General features: G+C 38.6%; 2 protein-coding genes across 3 annotated transcripts; both read left to right on the top strand.

The window, feature by feature from the left end:
* Positions 1–3103: 3103 nt before the first annotated feature.
* On the top strand, positions 3104–8892 carry LOC113648747 (interferon-induced GTP-binding protein Mx1-like). Its single transcript, XM_027156082.2, has 14 exons — positions 3104–3416; positions 3563–3631; positions 3746–3960; positions 4655–4792; positions 4873–5027; positions 5123–5261; positions 5352–5550; positions 5647–5725; positions 5825–5947; positions 6032–6164; positions 6853–7008; positions 7593–7669; positions 7827–8084; positions 8278–8892. Exons 2-14 carry the CDS (start codon positions 3570–3572, stop codon positions 8500–8502), a joined length of 1959 nt encoding a protein of 652 aa, XP_027011883.2. The 5' UTR covers positions 3104–3416; positions 3563–3569; the 3' UTR covers positions 8503–8892.
* Positions 8893–11797: 2905 nt separating this feature from the next.
* On the top strand, positions 11798–21172 carry LOC113648748 (interferon-induced GTP-binding protein Mx2-like). 2 transcript variants are annotated; one of them, XM_027156083.2, is made up of 14 exons: positions 11798–11889; positions 12006–12061; positions 12730–12926; positions 13357–13494; positions 13789–13943; positions 14034–14172; positions 14300–14498; positions 14585–14663; positions 18213–18335; positions 18414–18546; positions 18808–18966; positions 19298–19374; positions 19494–19712; positions 20095–21172. In XM_027156083.2, exons 2-14 carry the CDS (start codon positions 12006–12008, stop codon positions 20317–20319), a joined length of 1899 nt encoding a protein of 632 aa, XP_027011884.2. In that variant the 5' UTR covers positions 11798–11889; the 3' UTR covers positions 20320–21172. The 2 variants fall into 2 exon arrangements, with proteins under 2 accessions (XP_027011884.2, XP_027011885.2); XM_027156084.2 differs by lacking the exon at positions 12006–12061 and having other exon boundaries at positions 11823–11889.

The raw sequence follows: 21172 nt of genomic DNA, 5'->3' as shown, positions 1-21172 counted from the left end.
AAACTCAAATTCACAGTGGGCCAAAATATAAAACTGAGATGAAGTCACGGGCCAAACTGAATATTTATTGAAAAATTTACTGCAACTGATATGTAATGTTTAACCTTTTTCATATGGAAACAAACTTTAGTTTTGCTTAAATACAGGATTTGGAACAACCAGAGCTTGATATTACAAACACATAAGAAATTACATTTGAAATAAAAGACACATCAGTGGTGTTCATTTCGCAAACTTTGACCATACACTTTTTGACAAACTCTCTCATTAAAGGGCAGATTTTGCAGTCTGCTGCCACAATAAAGCTTTACAGCCTTTACAGCAGCTTCACTTTTTGATTTTACTTTCATGAACATAGTCTGCCGGGAAACCAGACTTTTTTCATCCTCCTCTGCCTTCTGGAGCTTCTGCTTTACGTCCAGGTCCTTATACTTCTCATAATGTTTCGTTTCATAGTGTCTTTTTATGTTATATTCTTTCGTTACAGACACGTTAGTGAACAGATAATCTGCCTCCCACCTGTCCTGAAAGCTCCTATTGTCCATCTTTCGTTTGGCCATTTTTGTGGAGGGTGGAATTAACTTGCCCGATGTGACTGTAGCATGGTTGTTAACGACTGTCAACAGAGAATGAGGGGCGCTTGCTGTTCGTGACTACGCGTCAATACAGTGGCAAGGCATTCTGGGATTTGTAGTATTAGCGGTTCATGCGGCTAGTCAGCTGTAATGCACATTTGATATGATCTCGCGGGCCAAATACGGGCCAGAGTTTGACACCCCTGGTCTAAACAATGATAATGCAGGGGAAAAAGCATCAAAACAAAGCAATCATGTTTTATATCTCAGTTAAATGAACAAAATATAAGAGTAAGTACATATAAGGGAACAGGAATGATTTGTTTCTTCTTTTGGATGCCTGTACTACAACTTCATTCAGTTTGTTTGTACAGTTTCCATTCTAGAAAGTTAAATACATACTCAACCGTCTTGGTCAGTCTACCTTTTACCCTGATGAAATTCTTTGTTGTGTTGGCAGTGTGTTTTAGTTCATTGTCTTGATGCATGATGAAGTTTGTCCTAAGTACAGTACATTAGACGTATTTGCTACTGATACCATTATGAGTTTACACCATCAATAAAGATTAGCCAGTTCTAGAAGCAACCATGAAAGTCCAGCGTACTTTACCGATGAGCTCATATGATTTTGATCATGAGCAGATCCTTTTTTCTCTCTCCATATTTTCACTTTCCATTACTTTGGTAGAGGTTAATCTTAACTCCAGAAGTTTTGTGAGTAATTTCTGTATCTTTTCGTGATTTTCATTTATCAGTGGATTGTGATAATGCCAGGGGCATTATTAGGCGTACATTTCTACTGAGGTCCACCATCACTCAAAATGTTCTTGAATGCCTAATGTATGTATATTTCACAAATATAATAATAAGCGCCATCCATGGGCGTAAATCACAGGGGACCCCCCCCCCCCCATCCGAGGGTTGTCCCTCCCCCCAAAAAAAATTAAAAAAAAATAACGCACTCTCTATTGTGAAAGATATATGTATGTATACCTAAATAATTGTGTAAGTAGAAAAAAACCCCGCAAAAAATGCATGTAGACACAGTTGAGTCCCCCCTCCCCTTCCTCACAGTGGTTTGACCCCCACCGCCTGCTTTCCCAGTTCATCTCATCTCACCTACTCTGCACACACGAGTCAGGTGTGTGGCTGCGGTTCAAATAATGTTAAACTCCATTAAGTAGGGGATTTTATTCACTTTAAATAAAGCGATTCTCATGCATTTTTTATTTGGGACGACTTGGCATAATGTATAACTGAACATTAACGGCCACAATTAGCATATTGTTTAGCTGTGCATTTACTAAATGAGCACTGTGCTACGTCCGAACTGACCCCACTGTATTTTTTTGTATAATCAATTTCTATTGTTATTAAGTGTCTTAATTAATTTTAAGTAAAATTTTAAACCTTTTTTAATTCCTTGTTTTTATTGTTATGATTTTTTTTATTATAGATTTACTTTCTTTATGGAAAGCACATTGAATTACCACTGTGTATGAAATGTGCTACAGTATAAACGTGCCTTGCAGACTAGATAAAATTACGGAGAAAAGGAAAATTTGAACCTGAGAAAAACTTTGAAAATAACCATAATGACGCAATCTCCATGCTACAATAACAATGACAAAAGCAAAGTTTTTCACTGTGGGGACATGTCTTTATAAGTAGAATTTGGCTGTATTATTTGTGTGTGTCCCCCCTTCAAAAATTGCTCATTAGAAATTTTATATCCCCCCCCCCATCATTTATGAAGCAGATTTCCCCAACTCTTATCATATCACATCAGACTGCCTGAGCATTTAGACAGTTTAAATAACAAAGGATTAGTTTGTTTGAAATTATTAAGACAAGAGTTGGTTACAGAGTCTATGTGTATGCATGCATTACACTTTACAAGTTTTTAACATGCTTATAATTTTCTTCTTCAATTAGTTTTAATAATTTCCACTGAAAGTACATTGACACTACAACAGGGTAAGGAAAATAAAACCCTACATGAGTCAAAGTTAAGTAAAAAAAAAATCTGAAATCTGAAATCCCAACCTCACTTCATATTCATCATTTGTACTCAAACCCAAATGGCAAAAGTGTATGGCAAAAACAAAAGAATGGGCCTGTACATTCCAATACATTTTGAAGAGATTATATACTTTTGCCCATGTTGTGCAGGTGCCATAAAACAAAGTAGGACTCAGGTCACAGTTCACTCATGCAAGAAATGATCTACTATAAATCCTGAGCATTAGGTCTTCGATTTTCCCATTTGTGATCAAGAACTATTTCATCAATCCATGACTGAATTGACTAATTCTGTTTGATTAAATGAAATAATTAAAATTTTAAATAGCAAAGAATGCAAAACTGAAAATAGCTGCATAATGCTACAAATGCAATTTTTTTAGATGATTGTGCTTTATGGTTAATAAAATGTTTATAAAAAGGATTTTGAAATGTAAAACAGATGCAAACGTGTACCGCTTCCATTTAATTTCCCAAAAATGCCTAAGTGTATGTTATAAAAAACTAGAACAAATTTAAATGCAAGCAATTTTCACTGCAATTTTCTCCTAAACCATTAAATTATCATCTGAGACTTCCTTAAATTTTATTCAAATCACAGACATGTGTGCTGTTATCTATACTTGTGTTACATGAATACAGAACCTATTATTCTTACACGTGGAAATCCCCTGGGTTACAGGAACCACGTTGGATTCTATAAAAAGAAGACATGTAAATGTTTAAAGCTCCAAAACTTTGTATTTGTCTGTTCATAAATCATTAGAGATAAAAACTAGAGCAGTGTGTAGTGTTCTGTTGGCTAATCATACACAAGAGGTAGGTGGCATTAAACTTGGCTTTCACTACAACCGGAAATACAAACCCAATTGTTTCAATTATATTTTGAATTTGATTTTATTTTTAAAGCTAATTCTATAATTAAATTCATTTTTATTCAGTTTATATCTTTTTCATTAATACAGTAAGTAAATGGAGTCTTCCGTGGAGTCTTCACTTGAAGTATTGGAGTATGACTCTCAAGAGAAAAATAGGTATGTACACAAATATGAGTCCCACTGTACAGCCTGTAAAATACATAATTTTGTCTGATTGGCTCTGATTTTAATAGAATTATAATATTCCATTTCAATCTTTTTTTTTTAAAGAATGGAAAATCAGCCAGATGAAGCCAAGACTGGACTGTTCCTTAAACAATGGGAATCCCAAGTGCGCCCTTATATTGAAATGATTGACTACCTACGGCGCATCGGCATCGAGAAGGATCTTGCCTTGCCCTCGATTGCAGTTGTTGGAGACCAGAGTTCTGGGAAGAGCTCTGTTCTGGAAGCACTATCTGGTGTGGCTTTACCCAGAGGCAGTGGTAAGAGATGGCAGTCTGTTTATTTCTACATGTTGAGTTTTTCAGAACTACTCCAAAGTTTGATCAAGAGAAACTAAACCTAATGACGCAGCATTAAATCGAAAACAAATAACTCAAGACAAAGGAAAAGGTTAATTTAGTATTTATTTTGTATTTTAAATGACCAAGTGTAATAAGAAAATCTAGCTCAAGCTCTTAGGAAGCTTAATGGAGTTGTCTGGGGGTTTTTCATTTCTAAATCAAAATGACACAGCTATAAAGTGCACAGCTGACGGATTTAACAAGGTGTGAAGATTGACAGCGTAAATCCACTGAATATATGAAGAATAGTGAACAATGAACGATTGATTTTCTAAAACAGCATCTCTGACTGTAGTTCCTGTTGCAAGGTGTATATAAATGTACTTTCTACTTTGTATACTTTATTGCTTTTGTGCTAAAAACTTGCATAGAGAGGGTACGTATGGTTCACACTCAGTATAAATGGACCGATGTAATTATTGTTGTTAATTTTCTGTAAACAGCCATTTATTCAGTGTATTTACTGTCATTACTTTTTAGTCAGAGGTAAAGCTATACCTTGTTTATTTCTTGTACCCGAACAGGAACATATTTGTTTCATAGTCAATATAAATTTTACATATAACAGTAAACGGCTGATAAAAGAAGAATTAAAGATTTGGTTCCATATCAGGCATCGTCACCCGTTGTCCACTGGAGCTGAAGCTGCGGAAGCTGAGTGCTGGCTCTGCTTGGACGGCTAACATTTCTTACGGAGACGTTCATGAAACATTCACGGATCCTTCGCAAGTTGAGGGTCATGTCAGAAGAGGTAAAAAATAGCTCAGAAATGTATTTTTTTTAAATCTGACTAATCTGTTATATTTTAATTAACTTTATTTGTGTGTATAGCCCAGAATGTTCTTGCTGGAGATGGTGTTGGGATCTGCGATGAACTCATCAGTTTAGAGATCACATCTCCTGATGTATGTGACCTCACCCTGATTGATTTACCGGGTATAACTAGAGTACCAGTGAAAGGCCAACCTGAAGATATTGGAGATCAGGTGTATAGACAATTTACATGATTAACAAATAGCCATAGAATTTCTGAAATTTTTTAAAAAATTGTTCACCTATTCTTTTTTTTTTTTTTTTACAGATTAGACGTCTTATATTGAAATTCGTTGAGAAGAAAGAAACCATTAATTTGGTTGTTGTACCCTGCAATGTGGACATAGCAACAACTGAGGCACTGCGTATGGCCCAGGGTGTGGATCCCAATGGAACAAGAACATTAGGTACAAAGATCAGATAAACATTAAACGCCTTATTTTTCAAAAGCAATTCAGTTCAAGAATTTTGCAAATTACTCTTTTTTATGTCCACAGCAATTCTTACAAAGCCAGATTTGGTGGACAAAGGGGCAGAAGCAGACATTTTGCAGGTTATGCAGGGTAAAGTTGTCCCTCTGAAAAAAGGTTATATAATGGTACGTTGCAGGGGTCAGAGTGACATTAATGAAAACATCCCCTTGAGTGAGGCCACAAGACAGGAGACAGAGTTCTTCAAGAACCACTGTCACTTTAGGTAAATGATTTCCTTCACACAAAAATATACAGAACATTAAAGCCAAAACATACACAACATAATGGAACACTAATAAGATTGTTCTATCTTCAACAGCTATCTTCTGGAAGAACAGAAAGTTACAACACGCTGCCTTGCTACAAGGCTCACCAAAGAACTGGTTGAACATATCAGGGCAAGTCTTAAAAGATTTTTAAAAAGAGTTAAAAATATTTATACACTGTCACTTAACATTGTGGCTGAATCCTTATCAGATGTTCTTCCTTATTTATAGGCGTCACTGCCTTCCCTCACAGAGCAGATTCAAATCCGCTTGTCTGCTGTTAGGCTGGAACTCAGGAAATATGGCCAAGGGCCACCGTTAGAGCCGGAGAAGATGTCGGCTTATCTGAGCAAGGTAAGTCCTTCGGATATTTAGCAGAGGATGGGGTAAACTCTTGTCCGATGCTGAATTGTAACATTTCTTGTTCTATTTGAGTAGAGAATCTTGGAGTTCAGCGATCAAATCACCGAGCTCTGTCGCACCGGGGCATCTGGAGTTGGAAACATCTATTCTCTCCTGCGACCTGTGTTCAAGCAATGGGAATGCCAACTGAGAGACTCCAAAGCAATATGTACAGCAGTATTTTTTTCTGTTTTCATAAAAATATAAATATGTAAAAAAAAAAAAAAAAAAGAATAAGGTTCTATGTAGTAATACAGAATAAAGTGAGTACTGTATACAAAAATAGGGACTATAATAATAGTAACAGAACAAAATTTGTTTGTGTGTGTGTGTGTGTGTGTGTGTGTGTGTGTGTGTGTGTGTGTGTGTGTGTGTGTGTGTGTGTGTGTGAGAGAGAGAGAGAGAGAGAGAGAGAGAGAGAGAGAGAGAGAGAGAGAGAGAGATCTTAATCTTTCAGAATCAGTAATCAGTTCCTATCTTGAAGATTTTTTCTGTTTTTGAAACTCCTCTTTAACTTTCATTCTTTCCATCTCAAGAAACAAAAACAATTAGAATGAATACTATGGAGATTATTAAATGGGATGTAAATAGGAGTGTAAAAAATATCTGCTGAAACACACACATGATCCATTTCACATGATTGGTAATTCTAGTACGGTATATCAGCAAGATAACTAGGAATAAACTATCTGTATGTTTCTCTTGATTTCTTTGATCACTATCTCTAGGAGTTAAGAAAATCCTAATTAAGCTTGAATACTGAAAATAATTTGTATAAGTTTTATATCGTTTATGAGAAATTGAATTTAAACTTGGAAAAATATATTCTGTCTTCTATTCTGTCTGTCTAAATGAAGTTAAGGATGAAGTGCAGGATATGACCGAAAACTACGAGGCCCATCGTGGGAGAGAGCTGATAACATTCAGTGACTACTGTATATATGAAGCACTGATTCAGAAGCATGTCAACAACCTCAAACTGCCAGCTTTAGACACCCTGAAGTCTGTTAGAGGTAATACCAAGTCTGTCATAAATGTACACAATGCATAAATATTCACACACCTACCCCCAACATTGTCTTATTTTGAAGAGTAACATATATTATTGAAACTGATTAGTTTACCTGTTTGCAAGTATAATAGATGATTATGGAGAAACATTATGTTAAAACTATGCATTATTGTGACACCAAGGTAAATTCAGCTAAATAAGCAAACTTTTACCCCCTTTATTTAATGTATAACACATTATGGTTCTTGGTTTTGAGCCTCACCAGTGTAGCTTTGGCAGTGTGCTTAGCATCCTGTTTGAAACTGAAACTTCACACCTATAGAAATGTTCATGCATTGGCATTTTAGCTTTGCAATCACATTACACATTACTACATTACTGCTGACTACATTCTTTTATGTGAGTACAGTGTGTATTTTGGTGGCAACAGATTTTTAAAAAATAATTCTGTATACAGTATATTATCCCACTCAAGTGCATATCCTAAAAAATGGTGGACATAAGGTAACCACTTGATTATCTTTATTTATCTAAGTTTTGTAAATTTAATCATAATTTATCAAAATTCTTTTTTTTTTGTTACAGGTATCGTGCAAAGTGAGTTCAGAGCTCAGTGTGAGTTCTGCTTCCCAAATTACCCTCATCTGAGATTTATGATAATAGTAAGAAAAATCTGGACTTGTCTACTATAAAACATTCCCTGCTATCTGTTCATATAGTATCTATCTGAAATTAATTTAAATAATGGAACTTTACGTATATATACTTAACATATATATATATATCAACTTTAAAATTCAACATTGTTCCTGTCGTCAGAATCAGATTGATGAAATTCAGTCACAACAGGAGGCAAAAGTAGAGAAAAGGATCATGGAGTTCATCAGCATGGAGAAACTTGTCTACACCCAGGACCCCATTTTCACCCAAAAGATGGTTGACTTCCGGTTTGTTGAGAAGAGGCAGGAGTATGAGTCTGTATGCTTAGATACTGGAGAGAATGCAACCTCTCCCAACAACTGTGCTGTTTTTGACACCAGGAAGTTAACACCTGACAAATGGATAATCTACTATGAGGTAGGTGGCAAAAAAGCTAATGGTGTTTCCTAGATATATGATTGTGTTGCTGTTGATTTACCCTTGAAGCTAAAAATGGAAAAGGCAGTAATTAGTTGAACTCTCTCAATGTCTTTTTTAGCTTTCCAGCTTCTCACAGTACTGAATGGGATCCATAACCACTAAACCTAGCTCTTCTTCCTATTTCTAACAGATCGTCTACCAGCGTTTGGCAGATTTTGTTCCCATGTTAATCCTACTGTTTATGCTGAAGGAAGCTGTCGTGATATTGCGTTCAGAATCCATGGACCTGCGTAATGTGGTTGACATACCCAAACTGCTCAGTGAAGACTCTGAGTCTGGACGAAAGAGAATAGAGTTACATCAGCGTATGGAACGACTACGGATGGCCCAGGAGAGGATCAGCATTAACATCTAAAATATTGCATTTTTTTCCTCCTATTCAAATGATATATAGATATTAACCAATTGCAGGACAGGGGCAGAGACAATACATGAATAAACCAAAACTCACACGGCCACATAAACAAAAACACAACAGAAACCGAACACAAACTATATGTGCCCAGTTGCCCTTCATGACAATAAAAAGTATTGAGTTGTAAATCTTGGGAGCTGTGATCTCCAGGGTCTTTCTATTTTTTAAATTTGTGGGTTTGTGGGAAGAGCTCGGTTTCTGAAGCACTGTCTGACATGACATTAACCAGATGCAGTGGTTTTATCTGAATGTTTTCATTGACATTGCTCTCATGTTGCAAGACAAATAAAAAAAAGTCTTAAGCAATCACAAACTGGTTTACTTATTATTTATTTACAATGTACTAGTAAAGATTATATCAGATGTAGGGAGAGCTGTAAGCCAAAATGAGACTAAAAAACATTGTGGACATGTGACTCAAATGATTAGAATTTATTAGCATGCTTTTTCATTCCAACACAATATTATAGGTGATTATATAATATAATTCTGAGAAAATGCTCTAAGATTTTTATATAAAAAATATTAAAATGTAGTGAAATGCTTATACAATTTTAAAAGGAGTGCAAAATTTTAATTGAATTAATTCAATAAAGTGAAGTAAAATTAATTAAAATGTGCAAAAGAATAAATAAAAATATAAACAGAATACATCATTGTACTATATAACATTTTTGTCGGTTGTGTCCTGATGCATACCTACCTTGTACCCTGAGAGATGGTGGGACCAGTCAAGCAGTGCTAGAGGATCTTAGGGAGCATGGTTCAGGAATGATGTGTTATACAAATAGAGCTTCAACCACAGCAATATGATCTTTGTGGTTGCAGGGTGCTGGTCCATTTTTTAGGCTTTGTAGGCAAGCATCTGTGTTTTAAATCTGATACAGGAGCCACTGGAAGAAGACGCTAATGGAAGCCAATGGAATAGTGCAGCAATGGGGTGGTCTGTGAGATGCTGAATACAAGTCATGCATCTGCATTTTGGATCATTTGCAGAGGTGGAATTGGGCCCAAAATTTAGACACGACAGCAAAGATAGCCCAGTTTTAAAATGACAACAGACTGAACAAGCACATGAGTGGCTTGTATGGATAAAAATATCTTAATCTTTCTGATTTTGTAAAGGAGACTGTAATCATCGGTATGAGCAAGTTAAATAGTAATGTGTGAGGAAAAGGACAGTTGATTGGATGTACTGTACAAAGTGGCTGAAGGAGAGATCAGTGAGTTGTCCAGTGAGATCCTGACATGGAAATAAATCACCCGGGATTACCAGCAGTCTAGTTTTGCTGGATTTAATTTCAGCTGACAAGATACCATCTATAGTGATGACTGATTGACATGCTAAGAGCCGAAACTGTGGTGTGTAAAGGAGGAAAGGAAAAACAGAGTTGAGCATTAGACAGTAGTTCTAGATAGTATGGTGAACACTTCATATAAACATACATACATAAACAGGTGTAATCAATCATATGGTGAAATTTCCTATGAGTGAAACATCTTCAGTGTCAGTCTTTAGTAGAAGCCATTACTTTAGTTCTTGTGACACCAAATGTCTTTAGAAAAGAAGACTCATTAACATGTCTCATTACATTCAAGACAGAGAAAAAAAATTGAGCCACAGTTTGATTTCAGGATTGATGGCTTATTGTGAAGTGCATTTTGAAGAAACAAACCCTCCATTTGTTTTGTAGGCAATATAATGTTTTCCTAAGGATATAATGCAGCATGTTTTTAAACCCCAGTGAAAGGTTTACATGAAAATATAGGCCAAGGTTTATCAAATGTTCCTCTTTATTCACAATTAATACTGACATCCATTAAAGAGCATATTTAAAGTTTATCTGCTTTTAGGACAGATCTTACAAACTACTGTCCAAGGCCTCTACTGGAGCCAGAAAAGATTCTGGCTAACCTGATTAAAATAAGTCCTTCAGGTATTTGGTATGGGATAAACATCTTATTTCATAAGAAATTGTAAAATCCCACATTTTATGTGACCGGGAATCATGGAGTTCTGTGAACAAATCAACAAGCTCTTTCAGACCAGGACAACAGGAGATATTTTATATAGAGCAAATAAAATAAGCATTTTTCTCAGTAAATATATTTCTAATGATGCTGTTGACATGAAATTTTCACCAGATGTCTAATAAACAAATAAGTAAATTATCTGACATAATATATGAAAATATATTTTCATAATACTGAAATGTATTTAATACTTCGTACAAAAGCCTTTGTTGGTAATGAGAGCTTCAAGATTCCTCCTGTATGAAGAAACTAGCAATGGCTCAGGTGTGATTTTGGCCCATTCTTCAAATCTTAAAGGTTCAGTGGGCCTCTTCTATGAACTCTGATCTTTAGTCCCTGTACAGTATACTTACTCTCTTGGTGAAATTATTTCTTCACATGGGTTGTCTTACCACTGCTATGCTGATGATAAACATCTATTCTCTTTCCCACCCTTAGATACCACAGCTTTTGATTAGATCTCAGCATTTCTGGCAGCTTCCTTCCTACTTCCCTGTATGTATTTTTAGTAGAGCCGCTGGTCCTCCACATGCTCGCACATCTGTTCCAGATACCTCCTGGACGCCTCCATGGGGAGGTGTTCTGGGCATGTCCAATCGGGAGGAGGGCCCGGGAAAGACCTAGGACACGCTGGAGGGACTATGTCTCTCGGCTGGCCAGGGAACGCCTCGGTATTCCCCCGGAAGAGCTGAAGGAAGTGTCTAAAGTGTCTAAAGTGTTTAAAGTAAAGTTGCATTTGTAAGCATTTTAATTGACATTATCTAACAATATTTTAATCATTATATGATGTTTAACAAATTAGTTATTAAACATTAATGAGCACATTATCATATTTCTAGCTATTTGCTCATAAACTCATTTAACTCATTAACAGAACATCATAAAATTAAACAAATTAACATGACATCAGTAAAGTAAAATGTTTACAGAATGTTATTATACTTTAAATTAAACTGTGCTGAAAGTTATTATAAAGTGTTTGTCTCTCACATGTGGCCTAAGATTAATGAGGCTTTACAGAGGCATAAGTAAAATTTTGAAAGTTGAAACAGAGCAAATGGAGCAGGTTTAACTTTTGGTTTCATTATTTATCGTCATTGTTCCATCCATCCTGCTTGTGTTTGTGTGTGTGTGTGTGTGTGTGTGTGTGTGTGTGTGTGTGTGTGTGTGTGTGTGTGTGTGTGTGTGTGTGTGTGTGTGTGTGTGTGTGTGAGTGCATAAATAGAAGCAAGTGAATTACTTTCAGTTTATTCACATCCTCAATTGTGATACTGATTTGCTCTTCCCTGCCAGGTAAGAAAAATACCTTTATTTCTATGATGTGAGAATACTAAAAGTAAATATTTCTACATGTGCAGAAGCATTAACTGAAAGCTACAATAGCAACACAAATGGAATTTGTTTCCTAGATGATGGAGAGTGTAAAATGTAAATATGAAGATATTGCTTATGATGGTCAGAACAGGTCAGTATAAATTGAATGATCATTTACATTTACATTCACAGCTTTTGGCATATGCCCTTATCCAGAACAACATACAAAAGTGCTTTAAAGTCTCTATCATTGAATACATTAACTCTTGTTCACTAGGTTACAGACTTAATATACAATATACAATGAGCCTAAAACTGTTCAAAGATTCAGGTTTTTTTTTTAAATAAATACACACGTACAACAAACAGAGGAGAAAGTGCTAGTTTAAGTATTTTAAGTAAGGGCTTTGAGATAAGAGGGAGCTGGTCCATTTCTGTCTTTGTAGGCAAGCAACAGTGTATTAAATCTGATGTGTGCAGCTACCGGAAACCAGTGGTGTGTGAAAAAAAATTGCATTCATAGGTAGACCTGCCAGCAGTGAGTTACAGTAGTACAGTCTTGAAATGACAAGAGACTGAACAAAAACCTGAGCAGCCTGTGTGGAAAAAATTACAGAATCCTTCTGATGTTGTAGAGAAGGAACCGACATGAGCGTGTCACATTAGCAATATGCGAGGAAAAGGACAGTTGTTTGTTCATGGTTACCACAAGGTTGCGAGCTGTGACTGAAGGGGAAATCAGATCGTTGTGCAGGTATCAAACAGTCATCGGTTGTGTGAGTGTCATATGTAAAACTCAATGTCTTTTTTTATTCACAGTAAGCCAATGGAAGGGGTTTTCCACACCCCTTTAGAGGAGAGAGTTCGTCCTTATATCGATCTGATTGACTCTTTGAGGCTGATTGGTATTGAAAAAGATTTGGCTTTGCCAACTATTGCTGTAATTGGAGATCAGAGTTCTGGTAAAAGCTCTGTGTTGGAAGCACTATCTGGGGTGGCATTGCCCAGAGGGAGTGGTGAGTGTTTCCTATTTCTAGTACAGAGAATATAATAAGTATAACACTTTTACATAGGTTATAGAATGAATTCAATTTATTCAATTTAATTCAAATTTAAATCTCAATTTTCACATTTTACACACACTGTATCTCTTTGACCAAGATAACTCATTTCCAGGAAATGAAAGAGCTCTAAGAGGAAGAGTTACAGGAAACTCGCTTCACACATGAGGGGTTTAGCTCTAAGTGAGAGATAAAGAAGCAAATCTATAACAAGAAGGCAGAGCAAACATAACATCTACCGTGGCTCTCGTTACATTCATAAGTTCTCCTACATCATCATCACTTAGCGTGCATTATGAGTGATCAGTTTTTTACCATTATGTGATGTATGTAGAGAGAAGTAGGGAAACAAAAACTGATGTATAATGTGCTTTTTCAACTTTAGGTATTGTGACAAGATGTCCACTGGAGCTCAAGCTGAGGAAGATGAAATGTGGTGTTCAATGGAAAGCTGTAATATCTTTCAAAGAAAAGTGTTTTGAGTTTAATGACCCATCAGAGGTTGAGGATTTTGTTAAGAAAGGTTTGTAACATTTCTGGGAATAATAAAATAAAAAGATAAAGACAAACATTAATTTTCATTTGTTATGGTTCTGAAAGGTGAACCTTGCTTTCAGGTTCTGCTTTAGAGTTTTTATCTAATAGTCTAATGTCTATTAACCAAAAAGTTATTGCTATCATTATCATAAATTAATAGAACTGTGTGTATACTTTTGCATAATCTTGGAACAAAACATTTAACAGTCCTAATAAAGCCTTGTAACACTTAAAGGTTATATGTTTAATTTTTATAACTCTTACTCCATCACTGTAACAGCCCAGAATGATCTGGCTGGAGACGGAGTTGGAATTTGTGATGATCTCATCACTTTGGAGATCACGGCTCCTGATGTATGTGACCTCACTCTGATCGATCTCCCTGGGATTGCCCGAGTTCCTGTAAAAGATCAACCTGAAGACATTGGACATCAAGTGAGTGTAAACTGTAACTTGACTCTTTTTGCTAACCAGATTACAGCCTTTTATTTCAATTGTAACATTGTTTGTCTTATTTTTGTCTAGATCAAAAATCTCATTTGGAAATATGTAAAGAAGGATCAAACTATAAATTTGGTCGTGGTCCCATGTAACGTTGACATAGCAACAACAGAAGCTCTGAAAATGGCACAGGAAGTGGATCCTGAAGGAAAAAGGACTCTGGGTAAAGAATCAAGTTCATTAACAAAAACAATAACATTATTATTATTATTATTATTATTATTATTATTATTATTATTATTATTATTATTATTATTATTATTAATTATTCTACTTTTTTATTCTAACAGCGATTCTTACAAAGCCAGACCTTATAGACAAGGGAACAGAAAAGAACATCATGGATATAATCCGAAATCAGGTCATTCCTTTAAGCAAAGGCTATGTCATTGTTAAATGTCGTAGTCAAAAGCAAATTGATGATAAGATCTCTCTGACTGAGGCCACTCGAGTAGAAAGGGAATTCTTCAGACGTCATGAATACTTCAGGTATTATTTCTAACATATGTCCCTCATTTGTAATTTATGACCCACTAGTTGTAACTAGGAACTTACTGTAATTGTCTTACTGCCAGTTGCCTGTTGAGTGAGGAGAGAGCAACGATTCAGTGTCTTGCTACCAAACTGACTCAAGACCTGGTTGATCACATCAAAGTATGTTTCCAGTCTTTTTACAATTTTTTATTTAATATTATTTTTCAGTGTACTTAGGAGTGGTGTAGTATTATGCTCAGAAAATCACAGATGGTTGCTAGATGACACAAAAGTAATCTCTCGTACCAGCTGGTCATTGTAGTACATGTTCATTACACCTATTCATTCATTTGTTGTGGAGTGTTGCGGAGAGCCCGGCACAGCTGGGTGTGTGCTGACTACCAGACCCGGCGGCTCTCCCGGTACCAGGCATCCACCGAGGGTACGTCGCTAGGCTCGTCCGACCATGGGAACAGGGGCGGCTGGAACCCCAGCACGCATTGGAAAGGGGTGAGGCCTGTGGCGTCCTGGCGGAGTGAGTTCTGAGCATATTCTGCCCAGGGCACGAAACGAGCCCAATCCCTCAGCTCCTGAATCTTACATTCTGCTTCGCCGTTAGACTGCGGGTGGTACCCTTATGTCAGATTCACCGACACCCCTAAGAGCTGGAAGAAGGCCCGCCAAACCCGAGATGTGAACTGGAGACCACGGTCTGAAACTATTTCCTCCGGGAGACCGAAGTTCCTGAACACATGGTGGAACAGGGTCTCGGCAGTTTCGAGGGCTGTGGGCAGACCTTTCAGAGGCACAAAGCGGCAGGCCGATGAGAAGCGGTCCACCGCTACCAAGATGCATGTGTTACCTCCTGATCGTGGCAGGTCGGTCACAAAGTCGATCACTAGGTGTGACCAGGGGCGCTGAGGGACGGGAAGCGGTACCAACTTGCCGACGGGCAGGTGGCGTGGTAACTTTGCCATGGCGCAGGTGGCACACACCTGGACGTAGCGGGTCACCTCCTCTGCCATCCTCGGCCACCAGTAACGCGCCTGAAGGAGCTGGGCTGTCCTCCTCTCTCCCTGGTGGCCCGTGCCCGGTCCCTTGTGGACTGACTGGATTAACCCATGACAGCAGAAGGTGGGGACAAAGACATGTCCCTCGGGGCACCCTCCGAGGGCGGGCTCCTGGATGGAGGTAGCCCGGATTTCGCTGTCCACGTCCCAGACAATAGGCCCCACGACGATCGAAGGAGAAAGGATGGGGTCTGGATCGCTGGGTTCCTCAGGCCCGAATACCCGGGACAGGGTGTCGGCCTTACCATTAAGCGCCCCCGCTCGGTAGGTGACTTGGAACTGGAAGCGAGTAAAGAAAAGGGCCCAGCGAGCCTGCCTGGGATTGAGTCTCCGGGCCTCCCACAAGTACTGGAGATTCTTGTGGTCAGTGACCACGGTAAACTGGTGCTCTGCACCCTCTAACCAGTGCCTCCACTCTTCCAGGGCAAGTTTTATCGCCAGTAACTCACGGTTTCCGATGTCATAGTTCTGTTCCGCCGCTGAGAACTTGTGTAAGAAGAAGGTGCATGGATGGAGCTGTGGTGGGGTGCCTGACCGCTGAGAGAGAGCGGCCCCCACCCCCGTCGAGGAGGCGTCTACCTCAACCACAAAGGGCCTCCGGGGGTCTGGATGACGTAACATGGGGGCGGAGCAGAAGCACTGGCGGAGCACCTTGAATGCCCCCTGGGCCTCCTTGGTCTCCCTCAGGGTCCATGCCTTTCCCCTGTGGAGAGAAGTGAGGGGAGCGGTGATCTGGCTGTACCCCTCGATGAACCGCCAATAAAAGTTTGCGAAGCCCAGGAAGCATTGGAGCTCCTTAATCGTCTCCGGGACGGGCCAGTTCCTTACTGCTCTAACCTTTCTCTTGTCCATCTGTATTCCCCATGCACTGATGACTCTCTTGTCCATCTGTATTCCCCATGCACTGATGGCCCAGAAACTGCACCTCCTCAAGGTGGAACTCACACTTTGAAAGGTTACGGTAGAGCTGTTGGGAACGAAGTGCCCCTAGGACCTTACGTACGTGGGTATGGTGCTCCTCCAGGTTCTTTGAGTAGATCAGGATGTCATCAATGTACACCATGATGAACCTTTGTAGGTAGGGTCAGAGCACTTCGTTCATGAACCCCTGGAACACAGCTGGAGCGATGGATAGGCCGTACGGCATGACCCGATATTGGTAGTGTCCTGAAGGCGTGATGAAGGCTGTTTTCCACTCATCTCCCCACCTGATGCGCACCTGGTTATAAGCGCTCTGGAGATCGAGCTTGGTGAACACGCGTGCCTCCCTTAGGGCCTCGAGAGCTGCTGGAACAAGCGGGAGAGGGTAAGGGAGAGGAGAGATCTGGGCGTTCAGCTGTCGGTAGTCTATGCAGGGACGCAGGCCCCCGTATTTCTTCCCCACAAAGAAAAAGCTCGAAGCAGCTGGAGAGGATGACTTGGTGATGAACCCCTGCTGGAGAGCCTGCTGGACATACTCCTCCATCACTCGATGTTCTGGAGCAGAAAGGGGGTAGATCCGGCCCTTGGGCAGCTTAGCCCCGGGAAGCAGGTCGATGCAGCATTTCCCTGACTCAAGCTAAGCAGCTGGTCGGCCGTGGATAGGACCCCGGAAGCGGCGCTGAAAACCTAGATAAAGTGCGTGGTGAAATGAGCATACACAGTTATCATCGGGCTGGCCGAGTCCCACAATGATTGAGCCCAAGCTAGCGCTCTCCCGGACAGGAGTGAGAAGAGGAATGCTACCTTGGACCGCTCGGACGGAAAGCGCTGCGGCTGCATCTCTATATAGAAATTTACCTGGAATAGAAACCCGCGGCATGCTGAAGCTTCTCCTGAAAAAGTTCCCGGGAGCGCCATGGGGCTTCCGGTGATAGCAGGGGGGTCAGGATGAACCACGGTGGAGGGAAAGGTGGCTCGAAGCGCGGTGATGAGATCCCAAACCGGGTCTGAGGAGGTGCTGGGTCGGTTCTCCATTGTCAGCTAAGAGCGGAAAGGTCCCTACCTTTAATTTTTGAAGGTCAGTTATTCTGTTATGCGAGACACAGAGGAGGAAGCCGGAGTGAAAGCAAACAGAGTTTATTTGCCAAAAACACGGAAGTAGAGAAATCCGGTGGTGCGCGGTGGAAGCGCGGCCCACAAAGGTCCAGAGTTAAGAAGGCATTCTGTGTAATACGGTGGTGCGCGGTGGAAGCGCGGCTCACAAAGTCCAGAGGTATGGGAAGAAAGGCAGTCGGTGTAATACCCAGGGGAGCGCTTAGGAGAAGCACGAACACGAACACGAACACGAACACGAACACGAACACGAACACGAACACGAACACGGGAGTGTCGAGGAATGAACAGCCAAACCATAGATAATAATTGACGGTGAGTGGGGGTGAGAGAGGGGATTATATATAGTGAGTGATGAGAGTGAAATGAGAGTCAGGTGTGTGTAATTAGTAAGCCGGCGAGCCGCTCCTTGCAGGCGGGGCACGCACAGGAGAAGAGTCAGAGAGCTCCTTGACAATATGTTATGTATGTGTCAGTGAAGGTGGCTGAAAAATATAAGCCCAAAGGCATCTCCAAATTGGGGTTGATATATTACCTGCAATCATTTGACAGATGTGACATTTCAGACTCTGTGATCTGATCTTAAGAAGTTTGTTGTTTTCCAATTGTTTGATTTTATTTTTAGAAATCATTACCGCTGATCTCAGAAGAAATCAAGAAGCAGCTTTGGAGCTTGAGAAAAGATCTGAGTCAGTGTGAAGCTGGACCACCACTGGATACACAGAAGAGGAAGACCTTCTTTATTATGGTTTGTAACTTTCATATTATTACGTTTATCCATAGTCCTATAGCAACCTGAATAAATCATGATCACTTTTTCTTTCAGACCTTGACAAAATTTAATGATAAGATTAATCGCTTGGCATCTGGGGAAGTGATCAACAAAGATAACTTGTTTGTGATGCTTCGATCTGAATTCAGAAAGTGGAAAGAGCATCTTGACAGTACAAAGCCATCATGTGAGTACACACTCCATATGCAGATGCCATGCCATACCATTGCAGCAATTTATAAAGGCCAAAGGCATTTTTTTTTTTTTAAATCACACTGTCTCCATGCACAGAACTTTGGTGTAGAGGAACAAGTGTTTCTAATGTAACTTAGCAATTATTAATCCAGAGCAGCTACAATTAGCCTTGTGGAAACTCCAATTAAATGAAGCCTTTTGATGGGAACTCATGGGCAAAATGATTTTTGGACAAATTTTACACCCAATACAGTTCACAATATGGTTCAGGAAGTGGTGAGTGAGTATGACCTGAAACACAGAGGACAAGAGTTGCCTGGATTCAGTGACTACAAGGTGTTTCAGATTGTGGTGCAGAAGCTTGTGAGCCAGCTAAAAGAACCGGCCATTGACACACTCAGGGTCATCAGAGGTAGGATTTCACTATTTAACCTTCACAACATCTATTTAACTTTGAATACATTTAGTAGAAAAATAACATAAACAACTAAATTTAACTAATTTTATTTATCAGCATTTATCTGAAAGGTACATGGAACATACAGTACCACAACCAAAGAAAAACACACACACAAAGTATTTTATTACTATTATACCACAGCAATACATAATATATTTTTATTGAAACACCCTTTTTTTATTCTCTTCAGCTGAACGAGAAAAATATGAAGTCAATTTGGGGACCAACAAAAAACACGGCATTCATAAATGTAGTAATCGGTGATTAATCCTGTGTGTTTCAGACACTATTCAGGAACAGTTTTTAGATGTGTCCAGATCCTGCTTTCCCCACTACCCTTACCTCCAGTCTGTTGCAATGGTAAATATTTTGTAGTTATTTCTAAGTTTTGAAGAATTTATATCCTAAAAGTGTGAAATGTTTCAGAAATAGTTCAATCCAGTCATCGTGTAATAACATACTTCAAATCAACATCCCAGAACAAGATAGACAACATTCAGTCAAAGCAGGAAGCCAAGGTGAAGAAGAGGATCGTGGAGCAGTTTGAGATGGAGCAACTGGTCTACACTCAAGACAGCATCTACTTCAAAACCTTGAATGAGACTCACTGTACTGATGGGCTGAAAGCTTCAGAAGACAACTTTGCTGGATTTGACAGCAGAAGCAAATATCCTGAAATGTTGCAGGCTTATTACGAGGTAGGGCTTATTAGTTAATTGTTTAATGAACTAAATGTACATTTTACTTTGGCTTTATTCAAAATTTTGATGATGATGGTGATGATGATTATTATAATTTTTATTTTCATTATTATATTTAAAAAAAATCAGTGTGGGCAATATGCTAATATGCAAAACAAGTATGCTGGTATTATTAAGAAAATCCTTACAAATACTTTTTGCATTCATTGTCTTAATAATGCTGTGTGTCATTGTGAGTAAATGATGATCTACTAAAGATCTACTAATAAAGTAAACTAGATATCTACTAAATATAAATATAGAGAAAAATATAACTATGAGACATTTATCTTCAAACCTGGAAATTGTATGAGTTAGAGATTTCTCTGTCTCCTGACAGATCGTGGTGCAGCGCTTGGCTGATCAGGTGCCCATGTTGATCAGATACTTAATGCTAAAGACATCTGCTCAGCTGCTGTGCACCGAGATGTTGGCTTTAATGGATGGTGCCAACGTGGCCGATGCCTTGCGTGAAGATACGGATATCAGCAGACACCGCATTGAGCTGCAAAACCGTGTGGAACGTCTTACCATTGCTCAAGGGAAACTCAGCAACTTTGTTTGAAGCTACAGGGCTGCTGTAGATCAGGGTTTTACAAACTCCATCAAGTTTTATTTAAAGTTTTCCATAAAGAACTCAACAAAATAGTTGAGTTCTCATAAATGTTTTATGTCTTTTTCTTATCAGTTTAATTATATATTTATGTATAATCTAAAATTTAACTTAGACAACAAGTGCAACATGGCAATTTAAAATTGTAATACATATTAAATCAGTACAGAAGAACAATCAGAATACAAATTATACAAAAGACTTGATTTAACTACAGTGTAGTCATTTCAAATCAATTTCAAATCAATACTTGCTGTCTAAATTTTTTTTTATTGTGAATGCATTATACATAGACAGTATTAAAATATACTCAAAATTCACAATATTCAGCATTTAATTCAACAGGTCAAATGTATGCAATCTAGTGCTTTTTTGGATAGTAATCCATGTTTTGTATTCATGTCAAGTTTATAAGAAGTTCAGGAGTTTCTAAGAGTTTTGGAATTATGATGATGCACGATAACTTACAAGAAATATAAGGAAATGTGGAATACTGTCATCTTTAGCTTAGGATGATGATGTAATGAATCTAATTAGAATTTTGTATTCTATGTTCTGTAAAGCTGCTTTGGGACAATGTCCATTGTTACATGCGATATACAAATAAAGTGATTTAAAATGAATTGAATTAAAAAGATCACATTATAGCTATAAAAAAGAATCTTAAAAAATCTTTAAAAAAATCTTTAAAAAAATCAATCTTAAAAAATAAAAATAGAAAATCCCATATTCGCAAAATTTATGGAAAGATGAGACACATTTCATCAAAATAATGGGCAAATTATGAATAAAGAATGGAACTATT

This window comes from Tachysurus fulvidraco, chromosome 18 (assembly GCF_022655615.1).
Source record: "Tachysurus fulvidraco isolate hzauxx_2018 chromosome 18, HZAU_PFXX_2.0, whole genome shotgun sequence".
Classification (NCBI taxonomy): domain Eukaryota; kingdom Metazoa; phylum Chordata; class Actinopteri; order Siluriformes; family Bagridae; genus Tachysurus; species Tachysurus fulvidraco.
Note: the sequence above shows the minus strand (reverse complement) of the source record. Positions and strands in the feature narration are given on the sequence as shown.